This window comes from Balaenoptera acutorostrata, chromosome 12 (genome assembly GCF_949987535.1).
Source record: "Balaenoptera acutorostrata chromosome 12, mBalAcu1.1, whole genome shotgun sequence".
Lineage (NCBI taxonomy): Eukaryota > Metazoa > Chordata > Mammalia > Artiodactyla > Balaenopteridae > Balaenoptera > Balaenoptera acutorostrata.
This window is the reverse complement of record NC_080075.1, coordinates 75,098,565-75,111,448: the sequence shown is the minus strand read 5'-3', so window position 1 is coordinate 75,111,448 and position 12,884 is coordinate 75,098,565. Positions and strand designations below refer to the sequence as shown.

The following is a 12,884-nucleotide window of genomic DNA, read 5'->3' as shown; positions in this document are numbered from 1 at the left end:
TTTTAAATTTTATTTATTTATTTATATTTATTTATGGCTGTGTTCGGTCTTCGTTTCTGTGCGAGGGCTCTCTCCAGTTGCGGCAAGTGGGGGCCACTCTTCATCGCAGTGCGCGGGCCTCTCACTATCGCGGCCTCTCTTGTTGCGGAGCACAGGCTCCAGACGCGCAGGCTCAGTAATTGCGGCTCACGGGCCCAGCTGCTCCGTGGCATGTGGGATCTTCCGGGACCAGGGTTCGAACCCATGTCCCCTGCATTGGCAGGCGGATTCTTAACCACTGCGCCACCAGGGAAGCCCCAAAGATGTCTTTTATATCTATTAATATATTTACTAGTGTTACTAGTACTCTTGATTCCTTTGTATAGATCCACATTTTGATCTGATATTCATGTAGATCCAAATTTTGATCTGATATTCTTTTCCTTCTGCCTAAAGCACATTTCTTTAAAAAGATGCATGCCTTATAATGGATTTTTCTCAGCCTTTGTCTAAAAACATTTCCATAGTCATTTGGAAATATATTTTAACTGGATATAGAATTATTTATTTATTTATTTATGCTGAGTTGGGTCTTTGTTGCCACACGTGGGCTTTCTCTAGTTGCAGTGAGTGGGGGCCACTCTTCCTTGCGGTTCGTAGGCTTCTCATTGTGGTGGCTTCTCTTGTTGAGAAGCAGGGGCTCCAGCGGTGCGGGCTGCAGTAGTTGTGGCCCTCGGGCTCTAGAGCGCAGGCTCAGCAGTTGTGGAGCACGGGCTTAGTTGCTCCGTGGCATGTGGGATCTCCCTGGACCAGGGCTTGAACCCGTGTCCCCTGCATTGGCAGGTGGATTGCTATCCACCACGCCACCAGGGAAGCCCTGGATATAGAATTTTAAGTTGACTTTTTTCTTCCAGTACTTAGCAGTGTCACTACACTGACTTCTCATTTGCATAGTTTCCAATGAGAAGTCTTTGTTTTTCTGTACATAGTGAGTCTTTTTCCTTACCTCTGTCAACTTTTAACATTTTTTCTTAATCAGTGGTTTTCAACAGTTTGATTATGATGATATTTCTAAGTGTGGTTTTCTTTGTTTATCTTTCCTGTATTCTGTTGAGCCTCTTTGTTCTGTGGGTTTATGGCTTGAAAAACGTTTGCCTATTATTTCTCTACATATTTTTTTCTATCACCTTCTTCCCTCTAGCTTTTAGACCCCAATTACATGTATATTAGATTGTTTGATATATTGCTACAAATTATTGGTATTCCCCTTCTTTTCCTTTCTCCCTCCCTCCCTCCTTCCTTCCTTCCTTCCTTCCTTCCTCCCTTTCTCCCTTTCTGTTTTTTCTTTTTGTGCTTATTTTGGATATTTTCTATTGTTGTGTTTTCAAATTAATTGTCCAATCTGCTATTAATTCCATCCAGTGTATTTTTCATTTCAAATCTTGTGTTTTTTATTTCTGGAAGTTTCATTTGGGCTTAAAAAAAATCTTGCCCTTCTCACCTTAACATCGCCATGTCTTTCTCTGCCTTCTTGAGCATGTTGAGCATATTTATAGTAGCTCTTTTAATATCTTTGTCCGCTAAGTTCCGTCTATCTGGTAGTTCTGTGTCTGTTTTTATTGATCTGTTAGTTTCTTGGTTGTAGGTCATATTTTCCTTCTAGTTTATATGCCTTGTAAGTTTTCATTGGATGTCATTGTGAATTTTATGTTGCTGGGTGTTGGATTTTGTTGTATTCCTTTAAATAATGTTGGTCTAAGTTTGGCATGCAGTTAAATTTTTTGAAATCACTTTGATGTTTTTTTGAGATTCACTTTGTTTTGAGGAAGCTTTGGTAGGGTGGGTCCCAGGCAGCCTTATTTCCTTGAGCTAATTTAGAGTTGCTACTTTTTGAGGACTTTACTTAATGTTTCATGTATTATTAAAACCGTGTAACTCAGACTGGGACTTGAATGCATGCGGCCGGGACTTGAATCTGGCCAAAACTCTGTTTGGGACTCCAACCCACGGTCTTTTAATTAGAGTCACTCATCTGGTGTCTGGACTTACTGAGGCTCAGGTTCTTTATATCTCAGCACTGAAGGAATTCAGCGAGAGGCAAAGTGATAGGCAAGAAGTAGATTTATTAATATAGGACGCTTGTAAGAGATGCAAGTGGGCAGGCAAGGGAGCTCTGCCCTGAGGATTAAGTGGGCTACAATTTTATAGTCAAAGGAAAGGGGGAGGGGAAAAGACTGCCTTCTTCTAGTAGACGTGGGGCTTACATCACTAGTTCCTCCTTCGTATCAGTCAGGAGAGTGTCTGACCTTATGAGGTCAAACTAGGATTATCATAGCAGTTATTCAAGTCAGTAGAAGGGTGGTGACATTTTTCTTCCACCTAATGGCCTGGGGCATATCTTGTGCTTTTATTTATGGCTTTATAGTTAAGCAAGCCTGCTTCATTCCAGTAGCTTTCTTGAGCGATCATTAACTTAACAGTGGTCTCCCAAAGTTTCCTAGGTTTCCCTCTCTATCTGTAGTCCCTTACTGGGACTTCTACAACTACCTGTATAACTATCCTATTCTATTCCTATCATTATGAGGTCTTTTCACTCTACTTGGTGGGAATACAAATTATCTCTACCCTTGTATGAGTTTTGGGACTTCTTTGACCTATTTGTTTTTCATTGGTCCTTTCCCCAGTGTTAGGTAGTTTCCTCTCGCAGATGACCTGTCAAAGACTTGAGGGGAGGCCTCTACAGAGTTCCAGAGCTCTGTGTCTGCAGGTCCCTTCTCTCTGGTACGCTTTAACCAGATTCTGGCTGCTTTGGCTTCCCTGAACATTGTCAGTCTGTCTCCTCAACTCTCTGAGACTGCCAGGCTCTGTTGAAGTCCTCCCTCTCTACCCTGCATCCTGGAAACTGCTTCAAGGGTGTAAAGTGAGGCAGTTGTAGGTCTCACCTAATTTTTCCCCCTTTTCTCAGGGATCCCACTCCTGCTTTGACTGTTGTCCAATATCTGAAAGCTGTTGTTTATTTTATCCAGTTTTGATTGCATAACCAGAAGGATTAATCAGATCCCTGTTACTCCATCATGGCTGTTTGTAGAAGTACTCAATTATCTTTTCCTTCTTTTCTGTGGGTTAAGATGTGGACGTAAATAAAAGAAGCCAAGAAATCATTTGGCTTGTTCTCAGTGTTTCAGATGTTAGGCTTAACTGTAACTGAGGCAGAGGAGTCCCTAGTTGCCTATGGTCCAAACCCTTTGATAATAATAAACAGACAATTTTGCCTGGTACATCCCTTCTCACTTTCATTCTCTGGAACCTATTGCAGTGGTAGGGTGGTTGATCAAGAATTATGGTATTCTGAATCTTGGTTAGGTACTACATAGTTTTAAAAAGTTCTTAATACTCTTACTTTCAACTGAATTAAGAGCTATTTTTACTTACTTTTTCTCAGCTGTTTCAATTTGCTATTACCTTTAATTTTATCAGTTTTTTTTTTTGGCTATGTTATTTGCTAGTTAGTTATCTATCTGGTTGTCATTTTTCACTGGGTTGTATTTATTTCATCATGTGTTTTTCTGCATCACAGTAACCTTTAGGATCTTGGAAGGGTTTGATCTTTATTCATTATTATCTTTAGTTTTGTTCCTGCTGCTCTGTTCTTGCTTTCCTTTACCCAGAAATGAATGAGCAAATAAGTAACTGAATAGACATAGACAAATATATTCACACATATATACACACGTGCATTTTCTCAATTCTAAGACTATTAATTGTGATATATACTATTGATTGAATATCCTTTAAAGAAAGAAGAAACATTAAATTTATTTTTAAAATCCTTAGAAATTAACTGACAGAAGCATGCATTTATCCATACAGTTTCTATACCATCTTCTTTGGAATCGTAATACAAGAGTGAGTCTAATCCTTTTTCATACTGACATGCTGATTTTCCTCACCTGTTGCTGCTTTTCTATACATTATGATTGTCAGTGTAGTTTTGAGTCATATGGGAAATGTTTGGAATTTAACTGCTTTTCTTTGTTGGCTAAATTCATGGTTTCAGTTTTTCTATAAACTGTGAATTAAATAACTTCTTTTTTGAGTCAGCTGGAAACTTTTGACAGATATCCAGCCCTTGGGTAATAGTACTTTGTAAAATGTAAATTGGTCACACCAGTGTCTCCCAGCTCTGCTAATTCTGTGATATATTTTGAGGGACTGGGTAATTTCTACTGCCTTTAATTGCTCTTGCTTGTCTCACAACAGACAATTTTTGCATCACAATAGCTTTTTATTTCAGTGCTTTCTGAAAACATTTTCAAGCAACAGTTAGGCTTTCAGATTTAACTTAAAATTCAAAGGCTTGTGAGTTTATCTGTGCAGTAAATTCAGCTGTGGTGATATTTGGATAATCAGATACCTTCTATGGGAAGGTGTTTCCCATAGGTTTACACATGGGCAAGCAGTTACATACATCACAACTTACTCTTTTGCTTAACTACTGGTACATTTTTTGGACAATAATTCTGATACTTCTCCTAGTTTCAGAAACCTAAAAATATTATTTTAAGAAAAGCATTTTTAGAATTGAGAAAATATGATTTAGGAATTTAGTATACAATAGCAAGCATAAAGTCATATCAAGTAGTAGAATTACTTCATTAATTTTGAGGTGATCAGGTAGCAGTTAGAAAAATTAGTGTTGAACCTGTCTGTATGCAAATGTATGGTTAACTTTTTAAAAACTGGAAAACTAGTGAAACTATGCAAATAGTAACCCAAAGTAAGAAGACTCAAAAATTGACTAAAAAATTAAGTACATCTATATGAAAAAACCAGCACAAAATTAAAAAGAAAAATAACAAAATGGAAAATATTTACGTATTTGACCTTAAATCCTATCTAAAATAACTATGAATATTTTTAAAATATTTACAACACTAAGATTCCAGTAAGTACATTGATAAAGTCGTGTCCATTAGGTCAAAATAGAGTTTACATAGAGTAAACAAATGTAAGGAAAAGAGTTCAACCTCCTGGGTAATTAACTGAAACAATAGTGAATAACCTTTTTGTACTTATTGAATAACTGTAATAAATTAGGGAATGAAGTACTCATGCATTGTTTTGGAATTGGTACAGCTGGCCTCCATAAGTACCTTTTTGTACTTATTGAATAACTGTAATAAAGTAGGGACTGAAGTACTCATGCATTGTTTTGGTATTGGTACAGCTGGCCTTCATGGTTTTCTGATGAGAAATTCCCCTGTAGGTAATGCATTGTTTTTCTCTGGCTGCTTACAGGATTTTTTTCTTTGTGTTTAGTTTGAGAAACTATTATACTGTGTGTATGTTTGGATTTCTTTGGGTTTTAACCTGTTTGCAGTTTGCTCAGCTTCTTGAATTTGTTAGTTTATGATTTTCACCAAATTTGAAAAACTGTCATCTGTTATTTCTTCAAATAATTTTTCAGCCCACATTTTTTCTCATCTTCTCTGGGACTTTGATGATGTGAATGTTAGATCTTATGTAATTGTTCCACAGGTTGCTGAGGCTCCATTATTTTTTTCAATCTGTTCTTTTTCTCTTTTTCATACTGGATGATTTCTATTGATTGATCTTTAAGTTTAAGTTCACTTTCTTTAAGATTGAGTCTTTCTTCTGTTATCGACATTCTGCTATTCAGACCATCCGTTGAATTTAATTTTGGCTATTGTATTTTTCAGTTCTAAAATTTCCATTGATTCTTCTCTATGTCTTCTGTTTCTTTGCTGTGACTTTCTGTTTTCCCATTTGTTTCAGTAGTGTTTATAATTGCATTTTGGTTCGTTTTACTGATAGCTGCTTTAAAATCCTCGTTAGATAATTCAGACATGTTTGTCATCTCAGTACTGGTGTCTGTTAATTGCCTTTTCTCATTTAAGTTGAGATTTTTTTGTACATTGCTTTATTTTTTCATGAATATAGTTATAAAAACAAATTACGAGAATAAGAACAAAGAGGAAATAGAACCAATCTAGCTGTATAAACTCAATTTCTTTCTCTATAAAGTAGAAATAATATCTACTTCACAGATTTGTTATAAAGACTACATGAGAACACATACATAAAATATCCATCTCAGTCCCTGGCATATAACAATGCTCAGAAAATATTAGTTAACTTTGCTTTTCTTTTTTCTGATTGTAGTACTTTGAAATCATTACTGTCAACTACTTGGCATTTTAAGGGAAGAGGTTCTTTAAAAGAAGTCTTAACCTTCCTTTCCTAACTAGTTCTCTAAATTGTAATTACTTAATACAAAGATCAGCGTCTTCCTCATTACTGTCTTAGCTTTTTTGTTGGGGGATGGACCTTTTTGTTGTTAAACCTAGATTAGTTTTCTCCTTGTCCTAAGTCCTAGGTAATTCATCCACTTTCTTCTGTTCCTTAGAGACTCTTTTCTATCTCCAACACTTATCCAGGGCAGAAGTGGAGTGATGTATTGGCAGCTCCCCCTTACTTGCCAGCATGATAAGTACACTTTCCCTTTTTTGCTTTTAGGATTTTACAGCTACGCTTTACGGGAAAGGTAGGAGGAGTAAGAGGTAGAGAAGGGGTGCTGGTCATGACAGAAATAAACACAGAGGTGTGACAAAGCTTAGGAAATCCTAATAACTTCTTAGAGTCATTGGTAGTCTCTGACTCTTGCTGAGTTGGTAACTGGATGCCCTATTTCAGGGGTCCCCAACCTCCGGGCTGTGGACCGGTACCAGTCCACAGCCTGTTAGAAACGAGGCTGCACAGCAGGAGGTGAGCGGCGGAGCAGGTGAGCGAGGGAAACTTCATCTGCCGCTCCTCATCACTCGCATTACCGCCTGAACCATCCCCCCCACCATCCGTGGAAAAATTGTCTTCCACAAAACCAGTCCCTGGTGCCAAAAAGGTTGGGGACTGCTGCCCTATTGGACCGATGCATCTTGATTTTTTTCTGCTTTCTCCTGAAACCTCTTTGACTTTCATGATGTAGAGTTTTTCCTGAGAAAGTGACATTTAAGCTAAAATTCTGAAAGATGAGTTAGGAGTTACTAGGTGAGAGCGGAAGAATGTGCAGGGAGACAGAACCAGCATATCTGAAGTTCTTGAAGTAATGCAGGAGCATATTGGAGGTACTAGAAGAATGTCAGTACAGAAATAAAAATGGTGTGGTATCAGCAAAGGGATAGATGCACAGATCATTGGAACAGAGTAGATAGTCCAGAAATAGGATCCACAGAAATATGGTCAGTTGATTTTTTTTTTAAAGGGTAGAGTTAATATTTTATTGTCACTTATCAGATGGCAGTTAGGTATATAGTGTTTATACTTGACCTTTCCTTTCTGTAAATAAAAAAATTACAAGTTTTAAACAGCCAGTGGATGTTTACTGGTCATGTCTTCAGAAAACATGATGAGATTAATTCATTAATGGTGGCTTCAAGGTTTTCCTTATTGGCGCCAGAAAATTCACCCACTTTCTGTTCCTTTTTAAAAAACTGGAAGGTTGCCATGCATTTGACTTCACACTCTGAAGCAACATCCTGACAGCCATCCACATCTACTTTGAGGAACACCACGTTGGAATACTTTTCAGAGAGAGAATGAAAGAAAGGCTTGATCATTTCGCAAGTCCCACACCATGTGGCTGAGAAGTTGACTACTAGGAGTTTCTCTCCTGCATGGTTCAAGGCCTCCTGAAAAGCATACTTTCTCTCAATCTGCTTCACCATTTTGGCTCCTGGGGTCTGATGAGCGACCTCACGGTGGAAGCAATGAAAACGGATCCAAGGGGCTGGACAGAGCTTTGGCCAGTTGATATTTGACAACGTTGCAAAAGCAATTCAGGAGAGAAACAGTGACCTTTTTAGTAAGTGGTGTTGGCTTTGCATTCATATGCAAAAAAAGAATCTTGATTTATACTTCACACCTTTATATAACAATTAATTCAAAATGCATCATAGATCTAAATGTAAACTGTGAAACTGTAAAGTTCTTGGAAGAAGGCGTAAGGGAGAATATTTGTGACTTGAGGTTAGGCAAGGAATACTTGGATATGACACCAAAAGCATGATCCATTAAAGGAAAAAAATTGATAAATTGGACTTCGTAGAAATTAAAAGCTTTTTGCTCTGTGAAAGACACTGTAAAGAGAATAAAAATACAAGCTACAAAGTGGGAGTAAATATTTGACTATCACATATCCAATAAAGGACTTATGTCAAGAATATATAAAGAACTCTCAAAACTCAAGAGTAAAAAACAAATAACTAAGTTTAAAAAATGGGCAAAAGACATAGACATTCCATCAAAGAGGATATAAGGTTGATAAATAAATACATGAAAAGATGTTCAAAATCATCATTTCTTTTAAAAATCATTTTCTTTTAAAATCAAAATCATTTCTTTTAAAAAAAAATTTGGAATTTGCAGAAAAGTTGCAAAGGTAGTACAGGGTGAAATTTGTTAGTCTTTCCTTCTTTTTGATAGCTCTGACACTTTTGAATAGTACTGGTCTGGTATTTTGTAGAATGTCCCTCAGTTGGGTTTGTCTGATGTTTTTCTGATGATTACACTTAGGCTATAGTGTTTTGGGAAGAATACTACAAGAGGTGAAGGACCCCTGTCTTTACATTATATCGTGGAGTACAGTATCAACATTATTATCACTGGTGGCGTGGTGGTGTTAACCTTAATGATTTTTTTTTTTACACTTTGGAAAACAGTTTGGTACTTTTTTATGGAGTTAAACAGACAGTACCATATAACCCAACAACCACCCTCTGGGTACTTACTCTAGAAGACAAAAACTTAATTTTACATAAAAATCTCTACACAAATGTTCATAGCAGTTCTATTCATAATCACCCCGAACTAGAAACAACCTGATGTTTTTCTGATGGGTAAATAGATAAATGATGGTACATCCATACAGTGGATTACTATTCAGCAACAAAAAGGAATAAATTATTATTATTATTATTTAAATAAATTTATTTGTTTAATTTATTTTTGGCTGCGTTGGGTCTTAGTTGCTGCGCGCAGGTTTTCTCTAGTTGCGGTGAGGGGGGCTCCTCTTCGTTGCAGTGCGCGGGTTTCTCACTGTGGTGGCTTCTCTTGTTGCGGAGCACGGGCTCTAGGCGTGCGGGCTTCAGTAGTTGTGGCATGCAGGCTCAGTAGTTGTGGCTCACGGGCTCTAGAGCGCAGGCTCAGTAGTTGTGGCGCATGGGCTTAGTTGCTCCACGGCATGTGGGATCTTCTGGCCCAGGGCTCAAACCCGTGTCCCCTGCATTGGCAGGTGGGTTCTTAACCACTGCGCCACCAGGGAAGCCCAGGAATAAATTATTGATTCATGTGACAACTGGATGAAGTTTCTGTTGGGGTAATGGAACTTTCTGTATTGTGGTTGTGGTGGTGGTTACATGACTCTATATGTATTGCTAAAACTCATAGAACTGTACATGCAAAAAAGTTTCTTTTATTGTATGATAGTTTACAAAATGTAATTTTTAAAAAAGGAAGCTAAAGTAGAAAGAAGAAAGAGTGCATACCTGGAACACAGAGAACAATAGCAAAAATAGCAAAAATGGTACGACTGAAGAATGGAGAATAACCACATCATTTAGTCCTTGTAGGACTTAATGGATTTTAAGCAGGGGAATGACCTGATCAAGACATTTTAAAAGAGAGGTTTATGAAACCTCTTTGATCTTCAGTGTGGAGAATGCATTGATGAGAGATAGACTGAAGATCTAAGAGGAAGAATAGAAAATAAGACATTTCTTGCATCTTTGCCACAAATTTTGGTAAAACCCAATTCCTGAAGTCTATTTTTGGTATTAGGATCTTGTGATGATAAGAATAATTATAATTACAAGCACTCCTTTTGACTTTTTTAATACAACATATATTTTTGTACATTATACTCTGCTTTTCTTATGAATAAATGAGACTCAGTTACCAACTAACATGATTTTGCCTAGTTGTGTCTATCCAATATTTTGGTTTCAAAAGTGTTACCATCTTAAAAAAAAATTACTTATGCAGTCCTTGGTATATTATTATACTTGTTCTTATTTTATAAAAATGAGTAGAAGATTAAAGAAATTCAGCTGAGAATGATAATTATAAGTATGCTTATAAATTGAATATTAGTTAAGACCAAGATGAAAATTACAAATCTTTGGCTTCAGTCAGTGCTTATTGGATTAAAGAATATTAATCCAATATTGTGTGTGAAGTAAGAGAACAGATTTTTAAGAAAATGTGGAAACGTAATTATATTGTTGACAACTGGTCAGGTGAAATTAGAGACATACATGTTTTTGAAAAACTTAATAGTATCCCCCTTTTATCTTTTCACACATTTTAGTTTTCATATAAATTTTCGGGAGTAGAGTATATATAAATATAATGCATTTCCTGCAATGCTAGTGTTGCTATAAGAAAATCTATTATGTCAAACTCATGAAATTGCCATTTTTTGAAGGCAAACATGTTAGAATGTTGGCAGTTTCGTGTGGTGGAACCTAATATTTTTTTCCCAGATTGATTACATTCTTGTCTATAAGTTCTTGATTTAGAGAAGGGTGTGTTTTATAGTTAATTTTCTAGGAGATATATCTTGATTCTGGTTTTGTACAAAAGTCAAAAAAGATTCATTGATTCGCAAAGAGACAGCAAAAATGTGAATTAATGTTCTTTTTTTAAACATAAGTTTTACCCACAGAAGTAATTCTCCTTTTTGAAATGTTAACAAGATTGGTGAAACTAAAGTCCATCTTGAGCATTTCTACAGTCCTGGTTCTTTCCTGTTCTCTCCGTGGTTAATATTTGGTGTCTATCTTTTCAGGTATTTTCAGTCCATTTATATTTATGTACTTACATACATATATCCACACATATCCACTGATTTATATACGTAAGTATACATATATACACACATATTTGTAGGAAATATATAGTATTGTATGGATTATTTCTTGTAACTGGTATATTTATATATTTTGGCAGTATGATTTTTTCACTCTCCAGCATGTTTAGATCTGTGTTTTGTTGTTGTTATTTTCAGTTTCTGCATTGTGTTTTGTACGATGGCTGTACCAGTTTTATTTGGGCCCTCAGGGTTTTTACTGCAGATTGCTTATAATTTTTTAAAACTACATACAGTGGAGTCAGGAGTGTCCTGTATGTACTTTCTCATGCACCTGCATGATAGTTCCTTTAAGATAAAAAGAAGTGGAATTGCTGAACCATATGGTATATGCACTTTAAATGTTTTATAGGGAAATTTTCAAGTAGACAAAATAGAAGAGTGAACTTCTACTCGCCTTCAACAGTTATCATCCCGTGATCAATCTTGTTTTATCTGTACTGTCACTTACTTTATCCCTTCTCACATTTTTGAAACAAATCGAGATATGTCATTTGATCTGCAGATATTTCATGTATTTCTGGAAAATATAAGGTCTTTTTTTTTTTTTAGAGAAAAACACAATCGTGGTACTATTATCACACTTGAAAATTAACAATAATTCTTTAGTATCATTAAATATTCAGTCAGTGTTCAAATTTTAAACTGTTTTAATGTCAGAAACATTTTCTTCCATATTTTTTTGCTTGTTTGAATTAGAATCCAGATGAGGTTTACAGTCTGATTGGTTGATATACCTTTAAAAAAAAAGTCTTTCAAACTATTTTTCCTCTTTCTCCCTCCCTCCCTTTCTCCCATCCCTTCTCTCTTTCTTTCACTCCATCTCCCTGATTCCCCTTTCTTTCTCTTGTCTCCAGCTTCCTTTCTTCCTCCCTCCCTCCTTTCTCCCCGCCCTCCCTCCTTCCTCCCCTCCCAACCTCCCTGTCTTTTTTTAAAATTTTGCAGTATATTGATTGAAGAGACTGGGTGGTTTGCCCTGCAGATTTTTTCCATACTCTAGCTCTTGCTTATTGCATCCCATGGCATTGTTTAACTTGTTTTTTGTTCTCTGCATTTTCTGTAAATTTTTAGTTAGGTATGGAGGCTTGATGTGATTCAGGTTTGATTTCTTTTTGTTAAGACTGTTTTATAGAAAGTGTTGTCATTTTCTATAAGGAGGCACATATATATAGTGATGATACATGCAATTTTTTTTAAAGATTTTTTTTTGATGTGGACCATTTTTAAAGTCTTCATTGAATTTGTTAAAATATTGCTTCTGTTTTATGTTTTGGTTTTTTGGCCACGAGGCATGTAGGATCTTAGCCCCCCAGACCAGGGATCAAACCTGCACCCCCTACACTGGAAGGCGAGGTCCCAACCACTGCACAGCCAGGGAAGTCCCGATACACGCAGTTTTGATTTGGAAGATATTGCCAGATTGTCTTCCAGAACTGTTGTTTCAGTCTATACCTTTATCATTAAGTTTTTGAGAGTATCATTTCATACACTTGTGAACTGTTACCATCTAGCTTTCAAATTTTTTGGAAAATGTCTTCTTAGTCTTTAGTATTTAATTCACTAATTACTAGTAAGGTTGTTTTTTTTCGTATTTTTTATTTTTTAGGGTTATTTGTATTTTTTCTAATGGGAATTGCCTGTTCACAGTATGCTTTGTTTCTTTTCCTGTTGGTTGTTGAATGTTTTTCTTATTGATTTGTAGAATTTCTTTCGGTCTTTTGATTACTCATCTTTTTTTTTTTTTCCTGTTTTTATGATGCCAAATATTTTCTCTTAGGTTTTTACTAGTCTTTCATTTTGATTATATTGTCCTTTGGTATATAGAAATTATACCAGTCAGATCAGTCAGTCTTTTCCTTTATGACTTATGTGTACTTTTTAGTTTGTGTGAAAAAGGATTCTTTGCATAGAGGCATAAAAATATTCACTTACATTTTTTTAATTATAAAGAACACGTAACATA

The 12,884-nt window shown here is 36.1% G+C and overlaps 2 protein-coding genes across 9 annotated transcripts in view; one reads left to right on the top strand and one right to left on the bottom strand.

Moving 5' to 3' along the window:
* NCOA1 (nuclear receptor coactivator 1) overlaps nucleotides 1–12,884 on the top strand; it is a 259,972-nt gene that overhangs the window by 73,397 nt on the left and 173,691 nt on the right. The gene's annotated exons all lie outside the window — the stretch shown is intronic.
* LOC103015538 (thioredoxin-like) lies at nucleotides 7,383–7,721 on the bottom strand. Its single transcript, XM_057558340.1, has one exon. The coding sequence runs from the start codon at nucleotides 7,719–7,721 to the stop codon at nucleotides 7,383–7,385; it is 339 nt and encodes a 112-aa protein (XP_057414323.1).

Bases quoted from the DNA above. Each gene is read 5' to 3' on its own strand.
- LOC103015538 (XM_057558340.1), bottom strand. From the start codon at position 7,721: ATGGTGAAGCAGATTGAGAGAAAGTATGCTTTTCAGGAGGCCTTGAAC.